Source organism: Mauremys reevesii, linkage group 8 (genome assembly GCF_016161935.1).
Source record: "Mauremys reevesii isolate NIE-2019 linkage group 8, ASM1616193v1, whole genome shotgun sequence".
NCBI classification, from domain to species: Eukaryota; Metazoa; Chordata; order Testudines; family Geoemydidae; genus Mauremys; species Mauremys reevesii.
In genome coordinates, this window is record NC_052630.1 from 15527596 (window position 1) to 15553782 (window position 26187).

General features: G+C 41.6%; 1 protein-coding gene across 1 annotated transcript; it reads right to left on the bottom strand.

Annotated features, from left to right (window-relative positions):
* Positions 1-1424: 1424 nt before the first annotated feature.
* On the bottom strand, positions 1425-15877 carry SPRY4 (sprouty RTK signaling antagonist 4). Its single transcript, XM_039484863.1, has 2 exons — positions 15628-15877; positions 1425-4125 (listed from the first exon to the last, which is right to left on the bottom strand). Exon 2 carries the CDS (start codon positions 4074-4076, stop codon positions 3177-3179), a length of 900 nt encoding a protein of 299 aa, XP_039340797.1. The 5' UTR covers positions 4077-4125; positions 15628-15877; the 3' UTR covers positions 1425-3176.
* Between the last annotated feature and the right edge of the window lie 10310 nt (positions 15878-26187).

Genomic DNA, 26187 nt, shown 5'->3' on the forward strand with positions numbered 1-26187 from the left:
GAGGTGATGTTCCTAAACCAATGGGGAAAAAATCCCTTCCCTCACTATAGGCTGCATCTACACTAGGGGGTTATGCTGGCATAGCAGTGGTGCTATAGCTATGCTGCTGGAGTCCCTGTAGCATAGACATGGCCTAAGAGAGAGGGGTAGCTTACAGGGACGACAGACCATGTTGCATGTCAGGATCGGTTGTCTCTGCGTGAGAGGAAGGCAGCTTATTTTATGCAAACTAGGTGTGGCTCTAGCCTAGACCAAATTTAGATGGTGTATTAGAATGTCCCTGGATGCTTTATGTCTCTGGAGTGGCATGAGATCAAAGTGGGAGTATGTCCCTTAAAAGTGAAGGTGGGGGGGGAATTGGAGGAAAAAGGGGAAACTTAGTTGTTGGCTGGAAAAATACCCTCCTTCAGCACAGCAACCAAAGGCATCTAAAAGGAATAGTGTCATATTGTCAAGGCTCCTCTCGCCTGGTCTAACCCAGAATCTTTTGAATGCTATGCAAGAAGCTCAACAACTTTGTTGCTATGCCTCAGGCAAAGAGCTGGTGAAACATGCCGACTGATTGCTACACCAAAGGGACTCGAAGAATACAAGGAGCTTCATTCTGCTACATTTACCACTGCACTAACACATCCACTAATGCTTTAGAGTCTTCCAGCATGGGATCGGCTTACATTATAGCTGAATTTATATATTAAAAGAAACCAACAAAGAAATAGGTTACAACTATGTACAATGAAAGTAAAAGTTGCCGGAGGTCCTCTTCATTAGAGGAGGATGTAAGAATATGGAATCGCTGTGTGTGTGTGTGTGTGTGTGTGTGTGTGTGTTTACATGTGCACACAAGTGTGGAGTGGCACAGTGGAGACCATTCAAATGTTATGTTTGCTTGCAGTAACATACAGCCAGCCAACAGAATTTCTATTGCAAATTTGCACTAGGATACCCTGCTGCACTAAGCTCGGGCCTGGGGTAAACAGAAAATGTATATATGGTGGCCATTTGGACGCTGCATATGTTCAAGGTGGAAGATATCTGATATAGATCTCTGTGCTTGTTGCTGCGTCTTTTAGCCCGTTTATACTTTAAATGATATATCATTCCATTAAATAGCAATGCCTTATACATTCAACCAGCAGTTCAACCAGTTTGGGGTTCTTTTCTTTTTTCTCTGCAAGGTTCCCTCTGATTTGTGCAAGATTAAACATACAAACCGCTTCACTGCACACACAGTATCTTCCTGGGGAGGGTAAGCTACAGGAATCAGTATCTGGTAACATAGATGCAGTATCCCTTTTCTATGATTTACCATAAACAAGCCAGCTAATGCTATAAATATAAAAAGGAAGTTTTTTTTTTTTTAAAAATCCCCCACTTAATAAATATCTACAATTAAACTTAACAAAAAAAGTCACCCGCTCGTAAATAAATTCTTAAGTAAAAAATAAAAAAAAGCTCCAATCAGTACATTTTGAAAAAACAAAACAGCAATTGTATCACAACTAAGCAAATGTAATTTCTGGAAAATGCTACATAAGCTTTGCCTATTGCTTATCTAATTAAAGATGGCATTTCTCTGTCATTGCTGTGCATTTACGGAGTACATTTTCTCTAATTAAAAAAAATACACACACAGATTAGATCAGCTTTCAGCATGCAACAAGTACCTATCTATTTGATTTGTTGCATGTTAGGACAACGGTTTTTTGTTTAGCACCTTGCAGTTGTCAAGTGAAAGGGGTTACTGCAGCATAAGGAAGTGCAGACTTGGCTCTTGTACGAGTGCACAGACAAAGCCTATGATCATCAGCTACTGAAAACCAAGGGCAAGGTTCCATAAATATGCACCCTTGACTTCCCCCCAGTACTCATTAACACTAAAATAAACACTTTTTAATTTCTCTATTTACACTTTACAAAAAGACACACTATTATACAGAAAAGGCAAAAGATGAGCAGCAGCAATAGAAATGAAGGGGAAAAAAAATACTTCAAGCAAATGTCATTCTGCCAAAAAAAGTGTCCTTAATATTATCAGCAAAGTAGATCCGAAGAGCCTTGTTCCATGAGAACAGGTATTGGATTGATATTCATTAAAAAAAATATGTACATGTGTATTGTGCTCAGTTTTTCTTGACCTTGCTACTACAGTTTGAGAAGGGAGGGGGGATTAAATTTCTCAGCTTAGTGGGACTTCTACATCAGCATTTGCTGAGCAAGAAATAACACTACAGAAGTCACATTCATTCAAAGCCCCTTGGAAAAAGTTTTACTATTGATGTAATAATACATTTTTAAAATCTACTAAATGTGACATCTGAGGCTACAGACTTAGGCTCACTAGCAAAGTGACAAAGTAAAATTTCAAAAGAAATTGACATGGGGGGGAGGGGAGTCGGGAAGAACACATTATGCCCATAGTCCTCTTATTGAGGCGAGGTGAGGGGGAGAGATTCCATCACTACCTCGGTCAGAAAATAAAATCGGCATCAAAAGGGGAACGTGACGGGTGGGGTAGGAATAGAAATATATCTAAATAGCAATGACAGTTATAGAAAGTGATTTGAAAAACGTTATTTCTGCTTCAAAATCTGTTCTGGAAGGGGGAAGGAAAACGCTTTGGGAAAACATTTACTTTGTACTCAACTGGCGCTTTTAATAGTCAAGTGGAGAGAAAAAGGTTAACCCTTTACCTTCAACAGCTGCTGGTCACCAATCAGAGTTGAAAAAGGAAGAAAACCCACCCTACTCTGAATCCACTATTCTTTTGTGAATGAAAATGAATATTGCTTCTGCTGATGTGCCTGCCAAGCTAATAGTTAATTATTCTTGCTGGATGTAGGCACAGCGAGCAGCCAGCACTATGAACCAGATGGTGAAAAGACTTTTTAAGCAGCTGTACTCTGTGGTCTATGTTGGTTTTCGGCCTGGGCTCTGTAAAGTATTAAGAATCCTCCTCCATTGGCCCCCCTCTGTTTAACTTTAGATAATCAATTCCAAAACCCTGAATAACCCAAAGTGCTTCAGTTTATGGAAATAGTGACTTCGGCTTTCTCTGTTGATGGCAAAAGGCTAACACATGTTATCCTCAGAACACAGGTTATAACCTTCCCTTTGGTGTCTCTTCCACCTTTCGCATATCCCCCTGCTCCCTCCACCCCCACCCCCCAAAATGGTCAGAAAGGCTTTTCTGGCCTGCTTGCTTTGCCATCCAGCGCCACCTTGCAGATGACACTGTTTGTGTTTTTACATCTACATCCGGGCCGGCTCACTTGGTCATAGCATCTCTGGGATAGTTTCACGCAGCCGGTGGCTGGCAAGTAGCACAGCAAGCAAGGCAGGACCAGAGAGAGGGCACCCATGAAAGACCAGCGGGCACAGCAGTTCGAATGGGAGCAGGAGCAGGGGTGGTCTGCACAGGAACCCTCGTCATCCTCGTTAGTGCAGTGGTAGAAGACTCCCTTCACCAGGCACATGCACGTGGAGTAATTGACCAGGTTCTGTGCAGAGCAGAGACACTCCTGGTTGCACACCCAGCAAGAAGGCAAAGTCCTCGGCAGGGCACACTCCTTGCACTTGCATTTCCCACAGGCTTCACACAGTAAAAAGTGCTTGTCAAGCTCCTGAGACATGGGTCCCTTCAGATCCATGGGTTTGCAATTAATCACCTTGGGCTGTATCCGGACCGCTCTCGGGGAGGACTGATCCACCACGGGAGCCGGCACCATGTGATCCAAGAGCCTTTGGTCAGAAGACGTGCTGCTGCTGCTGCTGATGGAGCTGGGCCGCCCACTGAAAGAGATCCAGGGGTGGGTGACATCCTGCTCACATCTCTGCAGGTGCTGGCTGATCAGCGCGGGTTCATGGTGGCCTCGGGGGCGCTTCTGTGCTGCCAGCTGGGCAAGGCTGGGATTGTCGGTGTAGTCATTCTCAACGTGAGTAATCTTCATCTGGTCAATAGGCAGGATGGTGAGCGGATGCTGCAGCCTCCCATATGGGATCCGACTGTCCAGTAACGGCTGTACCATGACGGAGTTTGGGACCACAGTTATGTTGTGGGGAATCCGGGGCTCCATTGGTCAGAGTGTCCTTCACCACTCGGGGGACAAAACTGCTTTAAGTGTCCTGAAAAAGAGAAGGGAAAAGGGGAATGGTTCCCAAATTAACTCACATTGGACTGGGAATAGTGGCAAGGAGGGCTCATTGCTCTAGCAGCTATTGCGCTGAAGTGATTATGAGCCAAACACACCTCACGTGGAGATAAAGCATCTGCTCTTGTGCAAAGCCAGTGTTCATACTAGCACTGTTCTGCTCTCACTAACCTAGGCCTGGCATAACGCTCCCCATCATTGCTACATGCAATGAGATCTTAGGCCTTCGTAGCCCTCTCTCTCTGTGACTGCTGGGGAGGCAATGCAGGAGGAAGGAAGGAAGTTGAGCTTGAGGGCTTAGAGTGATCAGCCTGTGTTAAAATATTCTTTGGCTCCTCAGAATGTTACCTTGTCACCTCCCTGGGTCTCCAACAGACATGGCTATGAGCGAGGGCTACAGTCTGGGAAGTATGGGTTTAGTACACTCACGCCAAGTAGCACAAAGTCTCAGGCCCGAATTAAGCCCCGCTGTGGATGGCGTAAGTGAGGCAGCGCAGCGTTTGTCTCCCCATGCGCTCAGAGGGGTAGCATTTGACCATCAGGGGAGTTGTTATGGGGGGGGCCTGTCATCCTAATCCACAGACCTCCCCATCCCTCCTCACTCATGACATCCTGGAAGGGCTGAGGCATCCATACAGAGTCCCAGACCCTGCTTGGTATACCCCTGCCTTCCTCGGCCCATGCCTGGTCTAAGCCCTCTTCCCTCCCCGGTGCAGAGAGCAGAAGTTCATTCAAGTTAACAGTGACCGTGGCAGACCATTCTTCTCACGGAACGTCGCTGTGGGTTTCTAGGGGATAATGCCACTGAAAGTCTCGCCCCTAGCCCACCGCACCTCAAACCCAAGGAAGTCCAACCGTGCAGAGTTCACTTGGGAGGCCTTACACAGACTTGAAGGATAATGCTATAGCCAGTTCCGACAATCCTGCTAAACTGGTAGACACTCATGTGTTGCAGGCCCTGGGGACCTCACCCTACTAAGTGTAAGATGAAATGCCAGAGTGCTCTTTATTGTTCATGTTCCTGTGCTTCATGGCTTGGAGTATGAGCTGCTTCTTCCTGGCTGAAAGCCCTCCCAGAGAACCCGGTGCCCTAGAGGGTTCAAATTACCCCCTTCCCATCCTGGCCCCAGTTGGGGCATCTTACAATTCCTCACCGACTCCTCAGTTCAACAGGACATCTCAAACACCCACAGCAGCTGTTCCGAACATAATAATCAATCTTCCTCCCCTGTGAACTTGAACCATTCCTGCCCCTTTCCCTCCCCCTCCCAACTCTTCTGCTCCCTTGGGGAACTTGAATGGCGGGAATTTGGAGCAGGGGAGTGGGAAAAGGTGGGACCCATACACTTAGGTTCTGCAACCTGGGTATCCTTTGCAAAGCTCCCCAATGTCTGTCTCAAACTGCCCTCCTTCAGGCAGATATTGGCCTAAAATACAGGTTTTCTACTTCTTTCATCCCCATTGTGGGAAATATAAATAAGGAGGATATATAGCGTCTCTAGCAGCACAGCCATCTAAGAGAGCAACAAGAAAGGGATCGGTGCAAATTACAGGTATAGCTCACTTCAGTGAGACTACTGAAAATCTGATCAGAGATCACATCACCCAACTAATTAGGTTATCTCCATCAAACATGAAGCAGAATAATATTTAGCCTAAATGCTGTTTACTAGCTAGACCAGCTCAACCATCTATTGCTATAGTTTCTAATTTCATTGAAAGAGTGCAATTTATACTGGAGCCAATCCAAAGATTCAACTGCAGTGTAGGACATGAAACCACAGGAAGTAACTAAACTTAAATCAAAGAACGGAAACTACTTGCTTCAAATTTGGAAAATACACATTGTTTTCTAGTTGATGGGCCATTTCCTCGCTGAGTGACCTTTATATTTATGAAGTATGTTCAGGATCAGTTTAAAGCAGCAGCAAGTAAAACTTCAGAGTAAGCTAAGGGAGAAGGGGCCTTTTGGAATCTAAAAGGAAGTAGTGAGCTGGTCAAGATTTTTTTTTTTTTTTTTTTTTAAGTTTTAGAAATGTGTGAAAAGACTTGGATTTTACAACAGGGGGTCTGGCAGTTGGGACTGATTTATCCATAAAAGTTGTACGTATGGAAAGAGTGCATTAAACTGGAACCAAACTCCTGTCCTAGAACTTTGTGTGTGTATATATATGTAACATACAAGCACTCTCCTGTATAGCTTGGCTGTTAAATCATTTTCCACTAGTTTGTTTAATTGAATGAAAAATACTGTACAAAAAAACAAACCCAAAACAAAACAACCCTGCCACCTCCCTGCATCAACCTAGTATTTTTTTATTTTTATTTATTGGGGTTTTTTAAAATATTTTTTTGGGGGGAGGGGTATCTGCTTTAAAATGATGACTAGAGCCCATTATTAGAATAATTTATTTGCTTGATTGAGCACTTGGGATCTGATCCTGAGAGGTGTTGAACACCCTCAAATCATAGTAAAATCAATAGGAGGTGAAGTAGCTCAGCACCTCACAAAAGGCGCTCAGCATCTTGCAGGATAGGGCTCATGCAGTGAAACTGGACTCTGGAATATCCATCTGTGGTCAGTACAGTATATGCCTTTTTTGCTGCATTAGCATAGTGCGGGTTGCTGTGCTTGAGAGAGTCTGCACACAAGACAAGAAATGGGACAAATGCTTTATCTAGAAGGAATAATGAAGCTACTTATGATGGCTTAGTCTTTAAGCCAGTGTCATTTGCCATTTAATAGTTCTCTAGTTACTCTTCCTCCTCAGTCAGTCATTCACCAAAAACAAAAACATTCCGTTAGAAATCAATTGAGAATTTGTTCCTTAAAAATCAGAACTATTCACTGCTCTCAGCTCTCACATTGTGGAACTACAAGCAGAAAAGGTTTTGAAAGCACTTATTTCCTAACTGCATGAGATGCTTTGATGAAATATTGTCTTTGAAAAAAAATTAGGCAATGATTTCCAATAAGTGGGGCTTATGGGGGGAAGGGAGGGATGTATATTTCATCTGCCTAGAGTTCAGTGCCACAGTATAGAAAGTACTTACTAAAGCTCAGAGTTCAGTATTCTACAAAGTGTTAACCACTGAATTTGTCAGCCAGAGATTATGCATTTAAGGAAGACAGTTGTATTTCACAAGAACCTAGTGTTTTAAAGCTTAGAGGATAGAGATGCAGCTATTTCAGCGGGAAAGGTGTGCGCTCAACATGACTAATGTTGGTATGGATGTAGCTGGAGCTGTATAAAATGGTGGAATACTGCACCATATTAAAACAGTCCTGTCTTTTGCCCTTTATCTCTGTACCAATGATTTTTTCATTACAGATTTTTTTATTATTATTAAAATAGAGCACATCTACCTGTAGCTTCCAAATATCAGTTGGGGTCTAACTGAACCCCAGCAGTACTCTAATGAAATCAGTGGAGTTGTGCTCATTGGGAGCAGGTCTAATTTGGGCTGAAAAATCATCATTTAAGGCATATTATGTACCAATATATGATGGACAGAACATTTGTCCTGTAGGGTAGTGTCTAACGTACCTGCCTGGGCTAACAGCATTTAGTTTAACGTTACAAATTACAGGTCTGCTCCTGCATCACTGAATTTAATGCATGTGTGTACATACTGCATCAATGAACAGCAGCCATCTCTGTGATAAAAGGCAGCTGTCAGGCAAACACCACAATGTTTACAAGGGAAATTGAGACTGTACTACATCTTTTTATTTATCTGAAGGGCCATGCAAATACAGAGTTAGCTGCATGGAATTAGTAGGAATACCTTGCATATTCAACATATTCCACTGAGTTAGACGCAGATCATACAGAGATTGTAGCCATGTCCAGCAACTGTTATACTCTCTGTGATAGTTCATATGCAGACAGACATTAGCAGGTGGTTTTAATTGGGATAATTAATGCTGGTCAGAACACCAGCTTTATTTCATTTCCTGGACTTAAACTCTCCCAACCCCCAACAAAACCCCCACCCAAATGGACTTTGAGACAGTTAAGATTGAAAATCAAATCTTTGCACTTTTCATGAAATTATCTCAATTGCTTGGCCAAAGGTAGGGAAGTATCATTACTCCCATTTTACAGGCGGGGAAACTGAGACATGGAGAAGTGAAAGTGAAAAACCCAGATTTCCCAACTCCTAATACAGTGCTTTAGACACAGTGCCTCTCTTTAGACTAGAGTATCCTTTAAAAGGATATATATCCACATACTACTATTTTTGCTGTTTGAATTAAATTTCCTTTCCCTATTCCGCACCAAGGTTTAGTAGCAATATGAGACCCCGGTTTGGCTAAGACTTTATTACTCTTGCAAAAATAGCCTGAAGCATAAGTACAGTGTATGATGCAACAACTTGTCTTTTTTGTGATTGCTCACTCAGCCTTTCTCCAGGATACACCCTGAGCAGCTGGGCTGAGCACTGGGAACTGACACTCCCCACCAAGCTTCATCCTCTTTTATCTTTAGATCTTGGGTCCCATGATAGAAATGGACCTCGGAATGATCATCTGAAGTGCACTGCTGATGACAAGCTTCTTGCAGGCTGGATGTTTAGAAGAAGGGGAGACGCACTGGACACTCAAGTTCTATTACGTATTTAGTGACTGGATTCTGACAGCCACAGGAGAGGGGTAGAAGGATTTTACATTAATATTTCATCCAAACTACCTGTAAGGTAGCAGCAATGCCTTAGCACAGCAAATCAGCATTGGGTTGTGAGCCCAAGCTCAGATACAGGACTTGACCCAGCAGGAAAGGGGTCACTGTATCTAAAGTAGCTCTCAACAGAGGAAGAGGCTGAGTTGGACAGCTCAGCCTGTGCTTTTCTGAACTGATGTGTCTGGTTTTGGCTCCCAAAGCCGTCCTGGTTAAAGAAAGGTGGGAAATAAGAGTTGCTAGAATCAGCTGGAAGATGATCTTTTGAGGAGAAAGGAAACTCTTCTGATGGCCAGGATAGACCAGTTGAAGCACAGTGGGAAGGAACTGACAGATGTTCGTGCTACCACTGGATTGTGAACAGAGATTTCAGTTTCCAGGGTTGTCATGGGGACATCACTCAGAAATACCCCAAATACCGAATTCACTTAAATTCCTTCATTCTGTATATACAAATGCATTCTAACATGATGTGTTGTTTGAAGACCACTGCAGAGAATGATATGCAGTTTAACAGGTGCCCTGCATTTCATCTGCAAGGAAGGGATTAATGAGGTCATAAAAAGGAGAGGGAGGAATCTTTTAGTTGTTTAGAAGGATGAAACAACTTGCAGGTTTCATAGGTCTCTCACAGATAACAGTCAAACCAATATTCAGGCAAGAATGCATAATCAAGTTTATTGGTTTGTGGAAAAGAATTAGTACAAAAACAGGCCATAGATTTTAGAAACCAGTTTTCTTTCAACTCTTTACATAAATAAGTAAACCAGAAAATAAAATCCACCAAAAGGTACAAACTTGAATTTAAGAACTGTAAGGTAAGGCCCATCAGACATCAAGATGCTTGATGATGAGCCACTTATCAACTAGCAGTCAAATAATTTAATCAAAAATTTACAGTACCAACTAAAATTTAGCTCACTATATAGACTACCTACTGTATAGTCAGCTCCCAGAGAGAGTGGTACCTTAACGGGGCCTACTGACTCTCTTTTTTTAAGTTAAGGGTGCTGCCTTTCAGGCCTGATTCATGCAAGGTATTTAAGCACATGCATACCTTTAAGCACATGTGATGTATGGGTGTATGCAACAAATACCATCTCTCAAAGCACTGATATAATTCTGGATGCTAATTTTGTTTTAATATGGATTAAAGAATAGCCTATCCACAACATGCACATAAAATAAATAGTTAACACTTAAAACATTAGTAAATTCAGACATGCTATTGGTAAGCCAGGCACAAATTCACAAGGTCTGACTATACAGGCAGTTTTCTGAAACCAGACAATAGAAGGGAAATCTCACAGATGTTCTCAAATTGGTCTTATGTTTAATTTTAAAGTTAATTTCAGTAGGTCAATTGAAACTCTTTTGAAACCGAGAAGTCAAGAATAAACATCCATTTAGAGACAATTTGTCTTCTCCCCCCGCCCCCATTCAAGAACTAGGAGTGACCATATCACAGGTCTGCAACATTTGATATAAAAAGAATATAGAACCCTTTTATAGGAATTCACTTGGTGGTCAATTCCATTAAACTGACTGCAGTTGTTGTGATCCCTTTTCACCACTTCCTCTTTTAAATATCCAAACTACTATTTTGCTGCATAATAGTTTTCTAAAACTTTAGGGTTTGCAAATAATTTTTTTTAAAAAGGTACAAAGTGGTTGTTATGGTACCATTTCAAACTTGGAAGTTTTGTAGGATTCACTTTATGGGGAAAAAAAAAACTTACAGAATTTAATGGGAAATATTTTTAATAAAGTTTTTGGACTATCCTACAGAATTTAATAGAAAAGTATATACTTACTATAGAACTCTATGGAATGGTTTCTATAAACAGAAAGGCTCATTCTCTATTAAATTTTATAAGTTTTAAAATAATGTCTTTAGAATCCCACTGGTTTATCTATTAAATTCTTTTGGATTTTCATAATAGCTGGGCAACTTTTAGTTACTGAAAACCAGAACAGACTTTGAATGACCTATTTAACTTAGCAGAGAGGTATGCATCTTCATACAATTAAATACCTAACTGTTTAATAATTGTGTTTTTGCAATCTATTCAATGCTCTATAACCATGTAGTAATAGCAAGATACTGAAAATGAGGGATTAACAAAGGGCCTGATTCTGCACCACTTATGGGGGAAAATGGTCCCACTGATATCACTGGAGGAAGGGCTGCAAGATCAGGCCTTAAAGTGGCATCAGATGTATTTTGAGAGACATAAGTGTCTTGATTCTGAAAGATGCAATTCCCATTAAAGTCAAAAGAACTTGCAGATGCTCCATACTCACCCCTCACCTACCTAGGACCAGGGCCGAGATATCTTTGTTTTGCCCAAGCAGCTTTTGCAAGGTACAATTAAAATGCAAGCATCAGAGCTTATGCTTAAATAGATGCCATCTAAAAGAAAAGCCCCCAGAATATTGCTTGGAGTTTATTCAGTAATAAATATCACTAGCTGGATCAAAGGAGTAACGCAATATAGAGTTAGAGTTCTATGCTTGTTCATATCAAGTATTGATTTGTGGGTCACATTTACCCCTTTTTAATTAAGATTATGCTTCATAAAGGCAAATTTTTCAGGGACAGCTTTTGGCCTTCAGCCTCATGCCTTTCAACGGCATCTTGGTACTCACCTCACCTTGTCACATGGAGAGCTCTGTCGGTGCCTCTCAGGCAAATTGATTATTTCCCATAAAACTGGGGCTGTTTTGTGGCACTAGAATGTGGTGCTATCATGGTTTGCTCCACCCTCACTGCCAACTGAAGTACTGTATGCTGTTTATATCAAATACCTGGAACTAAATTCCACAACACTGGAGAGTTACTGAACCGCATCAGAGGGTTCCTTTTGAACTAGCAAAAAATCAGACCCTGTTGAACTTTGCTCTGGTACAGATACTTAGCCCTGAAGTTTCACTACATGAAAGTAACAGGATGGGTGGAAAACAATGCAACCCCAGGTTCTTTCCTTAACCTCAGAGCATAACCTATACAAACATCTCTAGCATAACAAATACTAATTTTTGATTTGCTATAGTGTCATCCATCCAAAGATTTCATAGTGTTTCACAAGTATTAATAAAGCATCACAAACCCATGTGAGGTAGGTATGTGGAAACAGGCACACAGAGGTGAAGGGAAAATCCTGAACTGATTGAAGGCAATGGGAGTTTTCCCATTGACTTCAGTGGGGCCAGGATGCCACGTAAAGTGACTTGCCAAAATCATACAGTGGGTCAGTAAAGAGCTTGGAATAGAATCCAGATCTTTTGACTCACAATCCTGTCATCTAACCACTAGATCATGCTAGAAAGAACACCAGTCATATCTACCTGCAGAATTTCCACCGATGCAAAGTGAATTCTGATTTGGGCAGGGCAACACAGAACTCTGACAAATCCCAGCAACTCCTTATATCCAAAAATTATCCAGAAAAGATAACACATCCCCAGATATTTCTAAGAATGAAGCCAGGACATCTGCCATGACAGGCATGCCATTGGCCAGCTGGAGGAACACATTAAAGGGGCTAACTGAAATAATCCTTCCATAGAACAGTACTTGAGAGGGAAAATTTATGGACTTAATGTGGGAGACATGCAAAGAGCAGCCCAAGGTAGACAGGAATGGCAAAGCCTTGTTGATACTCTAAATCACATTTGAGAGCACAGGAAAGATTCAGAATGGTGAATCAGGTTTGCTGTGTAATTGCAAGGACGCCAAAGTAAGACTGCGTAATAGGCAAGAATGGACCATAAAAAACTGAACTCATTCTGAATCACAGAGATAAACAGCTGAATGAAATCTGAAGAAATTCTAACCTTGCCTTTGGTTAGACTCTCTTAACTGGAGACACCAACCGTAGTAAATGATGCGCTATTACCAGCGGGAATCTAAAGGTCCTATGAAGTCTTCTGAAGATTTAGTTGGAAGGAAAGAAGACAGAGAGGGCTTATAGATGGAAGAGAAAACTTGGTTTCTTGCTGCAGAAAATCCTTTACAAGGATAAAGCTTAGTGTCATAGAAAGCTAGACACTACTCAAAGGGGACACTCCCTACCAAAAAGTATGTGTGTGAGAAGGAGAAGATATGTGGGTATGAGTAGAATGTCTATAGTTTCAAACTTCATTAAGTCTGATTTGATTTAACCTCTAAGCTCTTTAGCAAAGAAAAATTGTGCCTTATTTTTTCTGTAGTACATATACAAATGAATAAGATGGTTGAATTCCCTTTCCTGCCTAATGGCCTTACCTATGTGAATATACTATAGTTACAGTTTTTCCACTGAGAAGAATAAGGGGTGGGAGGGGTTGGGGTGGGGTGGGGAAATAAAAAAAGCTTAGTAAAGGAAATCTGACTTTTTAAGATGAGGCATTAAATCCATGCCAATGGCTCTGAAATAGAGAAGCTGAAAAAAAATAGACCTCTAAACTTTCCAAGAAGCATCCTGACAAGTCTCTTTCTTGCAGTGTGAGTGAGGATTTGGACTGAGAATTTTCAGATCTCTGAGGATTACAGTTCATCTGCAATAGAGTCTCTTATTTTTATTGTTTAAATAAAATAAATTTTGACATACAAAAGTAAGTCACAGATTTTAAAGAACACAATTAGAGTTTTATAAGTTAACGATACTAAATGATGAATACTACCAGAGGGCTCTCTAGTAAATGGAGGGAATTATACTGCATTAGATCTTAAATTTAAGAAAAACAAAAACCACCCCCCCTTCCACAGTATTTGGCCAGTTATTTACCTAAAAAGAGAGACAACTTTAGACACCAGAGATGAACTTGGAAAGCTGTATAGTCAACATGTTTGATTAGCTTTCTGCTCTTTTATGATAAGGTGGGGAAAACTGTAGATATTATGAACTATACATTGCTGCAGTGCTAGAAAAGGGTTGTTAGGGCCATTTTATTGCAGCCTGATGACCATTTTCCCACCATGGTTTGGGAAAGATAAAACAACTTTTATTTTGCTCTTTTAGGAGATGAACAAATCTTTACATATCTCACAGGGGATTTCAAAAGCACTGCAGGATTTCAAAATGTTTCCTTAATTGTGCAATAGCAGTAGAATCCCTTCTATCAACAGAACAAAATAGGCTATGGAATATGGCACATTTATCAAGGAGACATTTCCAATAGGGTTCCAATAACTGAAAGCAACCTCTCCTTCCTCTGTCATTCATTTTTATATTAAGAAGGGGGAGAGCAAGTCATGAAGATAATTGTGATTCAGTGCACAAATTACAGCTTTATTTTTTAACCCCCCAAATCAGAGGTGGCTGACTTAATATTGAATGTGCGGGTTTCAATTTATTTATTTTTTAAGCTGAACTGAGATTTCTGTAAACTGACTGTTAGCATATCGTGCTTTAGGATGATTTGGAACAAGAATAAAAGACAGATTATTCTCTACTCTGGATAATTCAGTAGTGTTTTCCCCTCTGCCCTTCTTAAAAAGGAAAAGAAAAGTGTGGCAATATGATATTTTAAATTGAGAAATCAGACCCTTTTGGAAAGATTATATTGCAGAAAAGTCATCCCCTGTAATAAATTACTTCTGATCATTTGAGGAGAAAGAATGAAGTCCATTCCCCTGGTGATTAATGCTGATTCCTGTTTGCACTCCCATTTCCAAGGTCTGCATTTCCAATCCTGCTCTTCTCTTGGACTTCTGTGCCTTGCATATGTCCCTCTCTGTTTTTTCCATTTCCTTTCTGATAATGAATTTTCAGACTCTATCGTTTCTAGTCTTGTCTTTCCACTCTCTTGTCTTTCCACTGGTACCAGAAAATATAACCCTAGCTTGTCTCCGTCTGCTACGCAATTGGTGGAGAAGGGCATTCAAGACATTTTTCTCCATGAGATATACATACATATATATGGAGAAAATATATGTGCAAATATAAATGACTATAAGCACAAATCTTCATTAATTAACTACAATCTGGAACAGCCCCATGCAAAGTTATAACTGTAGCAACAAAACCACACAGCAATACAGAGAAGATTGTGGGGAATAGAGCAAAGATGGAGTAAGAAAATAAGGAAAACGGAATTGCAGGACAGTTGCATGAAATAAAATGCTAAAGAGCAAAGGTCATCCGGTAAAGATCTGACACTCCAGAGGCTGAGCGCTAAAGTGTCCTATTATGGAGACAGCTCCGGAGCCACTTGATACTAGCAAGATAGAGGGCATGGAGAGAAGAAATACATAAAAGCCAGTTTTCGTACTCCACGGAAAGACCAGGTACAGTTTTTATTTGTAAATCTAGGGGATCGTGCATGGATACCCGTTAGAGGAAGGGGGTGGGCACGAAGGAAAAAAGAGTCTCCATCAATAGAAGAGAAACCTAATGCGATTCTTAAAAAAAAAAACCCAAATAATCCCAACCCAAATCTGGTAAAAGCCGCCTGCCGTGTCCGTACGCCAAATGCAGATGTTAACAGGAGAGTAGGAAAAGGAGTTTCAATACGAATCATGGGAACACATGCGAATTGTGCAGGAACCGGGATATTTCTTTTCTTAGAAGAATGCAAATTTCCCTTTAGGTCAGGAGACACCAGATAGCTATATATAAAGCATAATATATGTGTTACTTTTAGAAAAAAATCGTAATATACACATTTATGTTTGTGTTCAGTGTCATGGAAAGGGAACAGACAAATACACCTAGAAAGGCAGCAAACATTTTCTTGGGGGGGAGAGGGATGGGATTTATTTTGCTATTTTATATATAGATAATCTCCACAAATATGAATCGCCCACTTACTTTAAACAGTTCAGGCAAGACCATCTCTCAGCAGGCGAGTTAATCCTAAATCCGAGACAGATCAAGGGGCTGGACCTGCAAATCCCTGGCACGAAACACCATGGGTCTCTGAGAAGGACCTGCAAGTGCTGTGCTGTCAGCAGCAGTAGCTTCCCCCTGCTTCGCTTCGATGTTGCAACAACTGCTGCCTGGGAAAATGGCTATTTTATGAATGGGAGGAAAGGGACCCCCCTCTGCGCATGCGTGTCCTCCCAACTCTATGAATGGGTGGGCACTGAAGCCCCAAGGCGCATGCTCTGCTCTCTTTTATGAATGGGGGGCCGGAAGGGAACTTGTTGCAAGTTGCGAAGGCTAGATGTGGATTGGTTTTTTTTTTTTTTTATGAATGGAGGGCAGGCGGCAGCTGCGCATGCACCACACCCCCCAGTCTTAGGCTGAAGGTAAAGCAAACTGCAGCAAACGCGGGGTGCATGTGCAAGGCGGAGAAATGGGGGGGGGGAGATGGGCTTATGGGGGGGGCGGGGTTGGAAGAGGGGATGTTGGTGTTTGATACCCAAGCAGGAGACTTGGTGTGTCCCTCCACTGTTCAAGGCGCGAGGTGGAGCATGGCAGAGGCTGGGAGAGTTGTTCTTGCTACATGTCTGGCCGTTGCTCCTTATCGCTGCTGCTCAGATGTAAAACTGCAGAGGTCCCCGTTTCTCCTCACCCCCGCTCGAAGTGCTGTAATGACAGCAGGCAATTTCCCCTTCCGTCCCCATGCAGCTTTCCTCCCGGCGGGACAATCGCCGGGCTAGCGCTGTCCTGTCTCTGCCATTTCCAGCGCGGACAGGGGAGCTCTGCTGAGCTGCAGCGGGCAATTGTTGTGACCTTCTGCAAAGCAAAACACGCCAACCATGGGGAAGCGTTGGGCCACCATGAGTCAGTTATTTCTACGGTGATTATTTTCTTCTCCACCCCTTGTCTCCCCTCCCAAGGAAAATAGGGATTTGCATAAGGAAAACGGGATTCACACGATGTACTAGCATTCATTTTATTTCGCCTTTTCAATTAAAATCGGGAGTTTGATCTTTTAAGCATTTGGGAATCTCAGCCAGGACTGGATTTTCGAAATAACGGGGAGTTTTATATTATTCTTGTATTTATTCATTCTTGGTTGAACCCCACTGGAGTGCATGACACGTCCCAGACAAGAGAAAAGGAGCTCCCTGTCTTACTGACGGACAATGAGAACTTGCATCATGCTATGGAGAGGGAGAAACAGGGTACAGGGAAAACCGATCTCAGGGAAGCCTTTATTTACGAGGAAATCTGATCATTTATTTCGGCACACAGGCCCGGTGTACTTGCTTGTTTATATAGTGTATCTGTACATGAACGTGATTAGATGGGAAAAGGAGGGGAAATAGCCTGGAGCTGATGTTAGCGACCAGAATCCAGCATTTTGTATGGACGAGGGAGAGTGAAATAGAATGTGAAATAAGCCATTGGGAAAATTAGCTTGCTTTGTATTGTACATCATTTACCAGTAGTTAGACTTGCAGTGCAATCATTTTAGTGCAGCACAGCTATACAACGTCATCCCAATAATACATCACGACTGATGTTTACTGTTAGGTTCAACACTCAAATGCAAGTAAACGCGGGTAGGGGACAATATGTCTGATATGCAACATATGTAGATTTAGTTTAACTTCAGTGTAATTCACCAGGGTCACCTTCTTCACTGATTTATTTCTCCACACCCCCAAAATTTTTAATGAAAGCATCCAGAGGAGAAGGGCTGTCTTGTGGCTAAAACTAGGACTGTGGTGAGAATTCAGATTTGGGTTCTATTCTCAACTCTGTTGTTGGCTTCCTGTGTGGCTTTGTGCAAGTCATGTAAACTCAGATCCAATCATTTAAAGCCCCTTGAAGTCAATGGGAGACAGGCCCTTAGGCTCAGGAAGTGCTCAACACCCAACAGCTACTATTGTCCTGCTTCTGGCTCCCTTGCAAATCTTCTGGCTCCCTTGAAAATCTTGTCCTAACTGTGGATGCTGAGCATTCTGAAATTAAAACCTCCTTCAGTGCTTCCAGTTCTCATCTGTAACCAGAAACATTTTCCTGCCTTGCTGAGGGGCTACCGATATAAAACTGGTTACTGTTTGTGCAAAGATCCTGAAGAATGTTGCAGACAGTGCTAGAAAAGTAGAAAATATTATAAATAACAATTTGTTGTTTAATGCATTATAGTCATTGAAGTGGACACTTACAAAATGCTGAGCAGATCTTTTTTTTTTTTTAACATTTCCCACTACAGTCAGTGGAACATATCATTAGGACCTGGCATAGCACTTTGAAAATGTAATATTATTTATTATTCATCTATTACTAATGATGAATGCAGTGTTGTACATTAGGTTAAATATGCCACATAAATAAAATGCTTCATCTCAAAGAAGGTAAGCCCTGTAGATTGCAATTGGTATTCAGTCATGTGTTCGTATGTTTCTGAGGACAGGGAACCTTTCCAATTATGCACGGATGTTGTTATTGGACCATCTGCAAATGAAAAGGGTGGGGGGAAGAGGGGAGAGAAACAGAAATGAGCAGGTCATTTATGTTCTCATAAAAATGCTTAATAATAATACATTTGAAAATCAGGGGCATATAAGACAAAACTGACCTGAGGTATCCTTTTACCTTTTAATGTATGCATTGAAAGAGCTACTTTCCCTGCACTGGGTTAACAGTGTTATCAGTATCAGAGGGGTAGCCGTGTTAGTCTGGATCTGTAAAAGCAACAAAGAATCCTGTGGCACCTTATAGACTAACAGATGTTCTGCAGCATGAGCTTACGTGGGTGCAAGTCTTGCATCTGAAGAAGTGGGTATTCACCCACGTAAACTCATGCTGCAGAACATCTGTTAGTCTATAAGGTGCCACAGGATTCTTAGTGTTATCAGTATTCATGTTAAGAGCAGTGATGTGTGCATGGAGATGCAAATATACCCCTGAGCCTGGGCCCAACATGTATTTTCTCTAAAACAAAGTCCTACAACAAAAATAATGCATGTAGGGTACAATCAATATTGCATTCTGTTTATGTAATGTTATGCAGTTCCATCACCACCAGCTGCTGTTGGCCTCCACCCCAGAAGTAGCTGCAGTTGTGGTTCAGCCATTTGTAAAATACTGTGAGATCTTTTGGATGAATGGTGTTACATAAAATATTATTACTAGATCTTAGTAGATTGACATATTTTTAAAAAATTACCCCAAAATAATGGAAAATGTTGCCAAAAAGGGTTTTATTTGCTGCTATTGCTCACATAGAATTAAATATAATGTTATATAAAAAAGGCAGAAAAACCGAAAGATTTTCTTTGCATTTCCCTATTCAGTAGATTAGTAAATATATGGACAAAAGAAGAAAATGTTAACGTAACTTTAACTGAAGAAGGAAATGTACAGGGCTACCCTGTTGTTATTTGTATTGCCGAAGAGCAACTAGAAGTCGAGAGGTTTAACTGCCCAAGCAAAGAACTCTGGCTCTGATCACTCTCAGGCACAAATTCTGAACCTTGATCTGAATTTTGCAAATGTGCTGTAACTTTATACTGTTTGCTGTGGTGTTGTAGCTGTGCTGGTCCCAGGATATTAGAGAGACAAGATGGGTGAGGTAATATCTTTTATTGGAACAACTTCTGTTGGTGAAAGAGACAGGCTGTCAAGCTTACACAAAGCTTTCCTTCAGGTCTGGCTCTTTCACCAACCAAAGTTGGTACAATAAAAGATATTACCTCACCCACCTTGTCTCTCTGTAACTTTATAACAACATGAGATCCAAATGTACCCCCTCCCCCAAATTAGAGATGTTCAAAACTAGGTTCTGAATTATGTGATCAAGCACATATGTATAGCAAACATAACGGAAGTCCTTTGCTACCGTACAATACGTTTTGCTCCATGAATCCCCAACTGCCTATGTGGCATCTGGTAAACCGCTATGTTGTATCAAAGAAGGCTGATGCCATAATTAAACCGTATAACTATAGGCACAGCACAACAAGAGCCTATAATCTTTGATATAGGCACTAACAATGGAACATGGAAGAGGGGAGTCCACCAGGGATAACCTACTGCACCTAACAAAGGAAGCAAAAGATTAGTCCCCAAGTGCTAGGAAGAGGACAGTTAGAAATGGTTTACAGTATTCTTGGTATCCATACAATTTGCATCAGGAATAAGATTTTTTTAAAGTATATTTTTGGGAAAATGAGAAGACTTCCTCCTTTGTTTCCCTTTCCCTCCCCCAAATCCCACTCATGCCTGTGCATGACTGGAAGGTGACTTACTTAGGAGCTCATTGTCTTTGCTCTGAACTTTGGCCAGAAGGGATTGCTCAGGAGCTACATCAAGTTCTCCATTCACTCCAGGGTTGAATATGGCTTATTCTTCAATGCTATCAACCCCTGTGGAACCAGCTCACCTTTGGGCTTGTGGCCTAGCATTGCAAACCCCAAGCACACACATCAGGAGTCAGGCCTTCAGAGATCATGAGATTGACCTAATAATAATGAAATTAAAATAATACATTTTTGGGTTCTTTTTATTTGTCCTCTCTTTTTTAACCCTTTAGGGTTTTTTTAAACTTTTCTGTGCAACCATGAGTAACTGAAGCTTACTACTCTATTTTTATTTAAATGAAAGCTGAGTTTCTCACCTAATCACATGACTGCAGGAGCTGGGGCTTTAAGAAAATCACCAACTGTCATGAGGCTTGTGATAAACTTGCAAGAGTTGGAAATACTAGTGGCACAAAGCTCCTCATTGCACACCTTTCTTATGCCATAAATTAATCACTTACATAAAACTCAATGCATCACTTAATCCCTATTTAAACATCCATCTTAAATGGGCACAGATTCTCATTCGAGCCCCTACAGTGGGCGAATTTTGCCATATGTGCATTGCACACAAATTAGCATCCCTTAGACTATTCTGGCATATTCTTGGAAATATTGTAAGACCAGCTCTACTGCTGTGAGGGAGACAAGATCATTGTGAGGCATCGTGCTGCTTCTAGACTACCAGTCCCCAAGTCATTAATTCTTTTATTGGGGGAATTTTATTTATAGTGAATGTTTGTGCAGCCAATGCAGCTCATTCCCCAAACCCCCAATACTTCTGTCTTTGGTTTGACAGGATCACCATTCCCTGAGTCTGAATATGTCCTGGAGGAAGCTTCCAATTAAATGACAGCTGAAAGAAGCCATTCTGAGTCATGACTCAAATTGCAAATGAAGGCCCTATAACTGAGGAACTCATGTATTTTAAAAACACTGTATTTATCTGATCCGTCTTCTATTGCGTTCCGTCCTCTTGATGCATTGAGAGTTTGGCTATGGAGACATTTGTACTTCTGCATGTTGCATGTGCTGGTTTGGTGCGTGGGACATGTTTCTGAAGGAAGCTTTGTTTCAGAAGGTTCCTCTGTAGTAGAAGGAATGGAACTTGACGTTTGATATGAACTTGCTTATTTTCAGCTTGGAAAACCTTGTCACCTGGAGAAGAAAAATGAGTGAATAAGGTTAGAATTTAGGGCAAGTGACTTCAAAATCAAACTTAAAGTGTGTGTGAGAGAGAGAGAGAATTACAAAACATCCAGGGCAAAACTCTGTGCTCACAACCCACGCAGTTCCATTAAGAGAGAAAATACTGCACAGGTTCTGTACATTTTGATGGTGGTACATTACCCGCTGTTCCGCAGTCCAAAGAGATAAAGGGGGTTTGGTCTTTGTGGGCATTTCAACCCATAACCAACTGGCCTTATGTTACAAAGCAGAGGTTAGAAATTTATATTTGGTCATTTGGGGCCAAACCCTGAGAGGTGCTGTGACGTGCATCTCCCGTTGACTTCAGCAGATGCGCAGGATGTAAAAGAGGAAATCCTGATGAGTGGCAGACATATGACTCTGTTTCTGCTCTACTGTCTCTATTCTGTACTTGAATTATTCCTGCTGGTGCTTCGGATGACAACACAGTTTCAGGTTGTGGTATTGTTCACAGGATTAATTTAGCAATGGACTACAAGTGACATCTGAAATGGACATTTTGTGCTCTGCATTAAGTTCCCATTCACTTTATTTATGCGGCTACCAGCGGTCTATATAATAATATTCCATGAATGTCACTCTGTAGTGTATTATATCTGTTGAGTGAGCGTGAGGCGATGGAAACAGCTATATGCATGGCTGAGGGCTCTTTTTGTTCATTTGAATATCACCAGGTTGAATCATCAGTGGGTTTCATGGTCTGTTACCATCCAGTTTTTAAGTTCTCAGCCATCTTGACTTTCTGAATTACATTCATGCAGTGTACAGCTACAGTAAGGCAAGCATCTATGCCATGTCAACCCCCCAGCCCATTGTGATAGCAGAGGTAACTCAACCAATCACCACCCTTTTACTCTACAGCTAATTTGCATGCAACAGTTTAATTGGTTATATGAGGAAGACTGCACAGATGGTACATTACTTGGCCCAACTGCTCCTCACACATACCGACACAAATCTCCCAGCAGAACACAACCCACAGACAAATCTCCCATGCAAATCCACACATCTCTCCCAGCACAACTCCTCCAGGCACAAATTAACACAACCACTCTCACAATACTACCAGTGCATACATTAACCCCAAACGCACCTCAGCCTCTCACCGCAGCCCAAACCCCTTACTCGCCATCCACACAACTCTCCCAGCACAACACAACCCCCACACAACAATACAACCAGCGCACACACTAATCCCAAACACACACACACAGCCTCTCACTGCAGCATAACCCTTAATTCGCCACTCATGCAAATCCACACAACTCTCCCAGCATAACACAGTCACCAACAACACACCCAGCATATGCAATAACCTCAAACATCACTCTGAAGCCTAGAATGTCTATTGACTATGGAAACAGTGACTAGCATGGCTGAAAGCTCTTTTTGTTTAGGATATCCCCAGGTTCGGTGATCACTGGGATTCACGGTCTCTTACTGTCCAATTTTTTAATTCTCAGTATCTTTTGGCTTTTTTACATGTATGACTTTATGAATTACACCTGTGCGACAGCACAGACTTTCAGCCATTAGTGATTAGTTATTGGGTGTAAAGGAAACTTTGAGATCCTCAGGTGAGTGCTAAGTACTCCTGGAACTAAATGGCAGAGGGATGACGAGGGAGCGCATTTCTGACAGCTTTGCCACTTATCAAGCAGAAAGTTCCTGAGCACTAACATTTGATTCTGTAAAAACCACGAGGAGTCCTTGTGGCACCTTAGAGACTAACACATTTATTTGGGCATAAGCTTTCGTGGTCTAGAACTCACTTCATCAGATGCATGGAGTGGAAAATACAGGAGCAGGTATAAATACATGAAAAGATGTGAGTTGCCTTACCAAGTGTGAGGTCAGTCTAACGAGACAATTCTTCAAGCTGAGTGAGGGAGTGGGTGTGGGTGTGGGTGTGGGTGTGTTCAAATGCCAAACGCCCACATAATGAAACCCTTTCTGCGCGTTGCACGTTTGATCACTGTAGACAATGGAAGGTCAGAATTCACCTCTCAAGCTGGATGGACATAGGCCGAGTTACAGGCACAAATTTCCAAAAAGAGTGGAATAGTGGGCCCTAGCTAGTGCATTTTCAGAGAGCTGTGTTTCCCAATGTCTTATGGTTGCTGTCATTAGAGTGTAGCCTTTCTTCACAGTTACATAGATACATATATTCAAAGGCCAGAAGGGACCACTGTGATCAATTAGTCTGACCTTCTGTATAACGCAGGCCGTAAAACTCCCCCCCCCCCCCCTCCAAATTCCTAGAGCAGATCTTTTAGAAAAACACCCAATCTTGATTTTAAAATTGCCAGTGATGGAGAATCCACCAGGACCCTTGGTAAATTGTTCTAATGGAGATTGCAATAAAAGTCATAGAATGAAGAAACCACCAATGGGCAATAACTAGATAACTGCAGAAGGCTTAAGGGAGTTTCATAATTACCCCATGTACCCTGCTATATCAAGTGCACTGCTAAGAACTGTTTTGTTTTGTTTTTTAAAGGTGTTTATATTTAAAAAGGACACTTGGGTTTTTAAAAACTCAGAAGTTAAAGTTCCATACAAGCTCCACCCCACACCACCCCAACCCCCCACGTTTTTTAAAGGTTACATTCCAGTTTACCATGCTGTGGCTAATTTTATAAAGAATCAGTTTTACAGCCGGGAATGAGAAACTAAACAAAATAATAAATACACAACTTGAGTTAGTTCCTTTACAGAAAAACAAAAAACAATTTGCAAGTGTGTTTGTGCTCCCAGAGGCACTGCCCATGCACGGTCTTTCATGATTTAGAACTACAACTTCATTTGTGTTAGACCTACTGAAAAAAAGCCAAGCACCCTTCCAAAGCAGCTCCAGTGTTGGCCCCCAGATGCCTCTCTTTCCACTTGGGCTGATACAGGCTTCCATTTTTTAGTGCTCCAGAACAGTCTGTAATAGACCCTCAGCATGGAGTTCAGTTACCATTGACTGATGTCTGTTTGGTGGAGCAGATTAGCCGCCCCCAGTTAAAATCACATTAAAATCAATAATCACTTCTGAATTTGCCATCTTTCAGTCTGACAGTCTATTAAAATGAAAAGTGGCAACTTCAGAATTGTCCAAAGGAAATACTTTATTCACACAATCCACATTTAGCCTGTGGAACCAAATGCCACAAGGTATCACTGAGGTCAAGAGTGTAGTAGGGTTCAGAATGGGATTATCCATTCATATGGCTAACAAGAGTAGCCAGAGTTGTTATAGTACATAGGAAAGAATTTTGGAAGGGATATAAAACTTCCTGCTTCATGCAGCAGTGGTTGGCTTTTGTCCTGGAGTCCAGGAGGAAACTTTCCCTGGGGGTAGATTATCCTAGAGATATCTACTGTGAGGTTTCTTGCACCTTTGTGTAAAATAGCTGATACTGGCCACTGTCAGTGACAGGCTATTGCATTAGATAGATGGTTCTGATCTAGTGTGGGCAGTTCCTATCCTTTTGTATACGAAATGAGTTTAATGATCTCAGCTCAGTGAACAAGTGTGATGTTGCAATGCCACCAGCTCCACCATGCCATAACATGGCTGAGGTACGTTGACTAGACGGGGGGGGAGGACCCTTATACTGCCATTGCCTGGTATTGGGTCATTACACCAATTGAATCTATTTCCCTATGTTAAGTTCTCCTCACACCTTCTATGGGCCATCTAATTATCACTTCAAAAAGTTTTTTTCCTCCTGCTAACGATAGCTCATCTCAATTGATTAGACTCTGCCTGTTGGTATGCATACTTCCACCTTTTCATGTTCTCTGTATGTATAAATATCCCCTGTCTGTGTGTTCCATTCTATGCATCCGAAGAAGTGAGCTGTAGCTCACGAAAGCTCATGCTTAAATAAATTTGTTAGTCTTTAAGGTGCCACAAGTACTCCTGTTTTTTATTGCCTGGTATGTGGCTAGAGAGAGCATTTGAGCCTGCACTTTACACAAGAACAAAACAAATGTAAACATTTTAGCAGATACAGGTAAAAGGAAGCAAAGTTGTGGGCTTGTTAATATTCAGAGAGGTCAGAATGTCTTGCCTTTCCTCCCCACTCCCTTCTGTAGCTAGAATCCGTCTGGGCCAGGAGAACTTGGATTAAGTGAAGTGTTTAACTAGCAGACAGCAATCTCCTTCCCAGTTCACCTTGGAGCGGCTGGTTTTCTGATATGGGTCTCCAGATCTGCATGTTCAGAGATGGTGGGCTGGCAGGTCTCCAAAAAGGGGTATTTGCATGTTGGCCCATAGTGGGCAGTTCTAGGAAATGCCTGGTTCCTAATGGACCATCTGAGAAAGGCAAATGTGAAGGCAATCTAGTAAATGAAATTGCAACTCCCCAGGGAATGCATAATTCAGGGGTTCAATAGATGGACCGTGGGCCAAATCCGGACGGTCAGATGCTTTTGAACGGACCCTGAAATCTTTTTATTTACTTATTATTATTTTTTTAATTAGTATTTTCTCTGGAGTCTGGACCTTGACTATACCCTGAGAAAAAATAATTGACTACCTCTGGCATAATTTATGCTGTCGAGACATTTCAAATGTGTAGCCGACAGGGAAATCTTTGTCTACTTGCGTTTTATCATCTTTAAGCTAACTCCAAGACATGCATACAGAATTTAGCCCTTTGGGGTCCTCCATGAAGATTTGGGACCCCTCCTGGCAGGTATATAGCATTATGGTGATTCAGCATGCATATGGGATACTTGTGTGCTGCAATGGCCAGTTCAACTTCTAAGTAGTAAATTGCACATGCAGTACCTCATTTACATGCATAATCACAGTGAGTGTGAATGCAAACAACTGTGCAAGAAAGCAGCTACTTAAAAATTTGGTCTTCATTTTGGAAAGCAAAGAACGCCCATAGAGGCAGTTTTGCCATCTGTGGCAGATATAATACTGAGAACATTTTTCTTTTTTATTATTTGCTAACCATTTCCA

What these genes read in the sequence shown, in the direction of transcription:
- SPRY4 (XM_039484863.1), bottom strand. Translation starts at nt 4,076, where the DNA reads ATGGAGCCCCGGATTCCCCACAACATAACTGTGGTCCCAAACTCCGTC.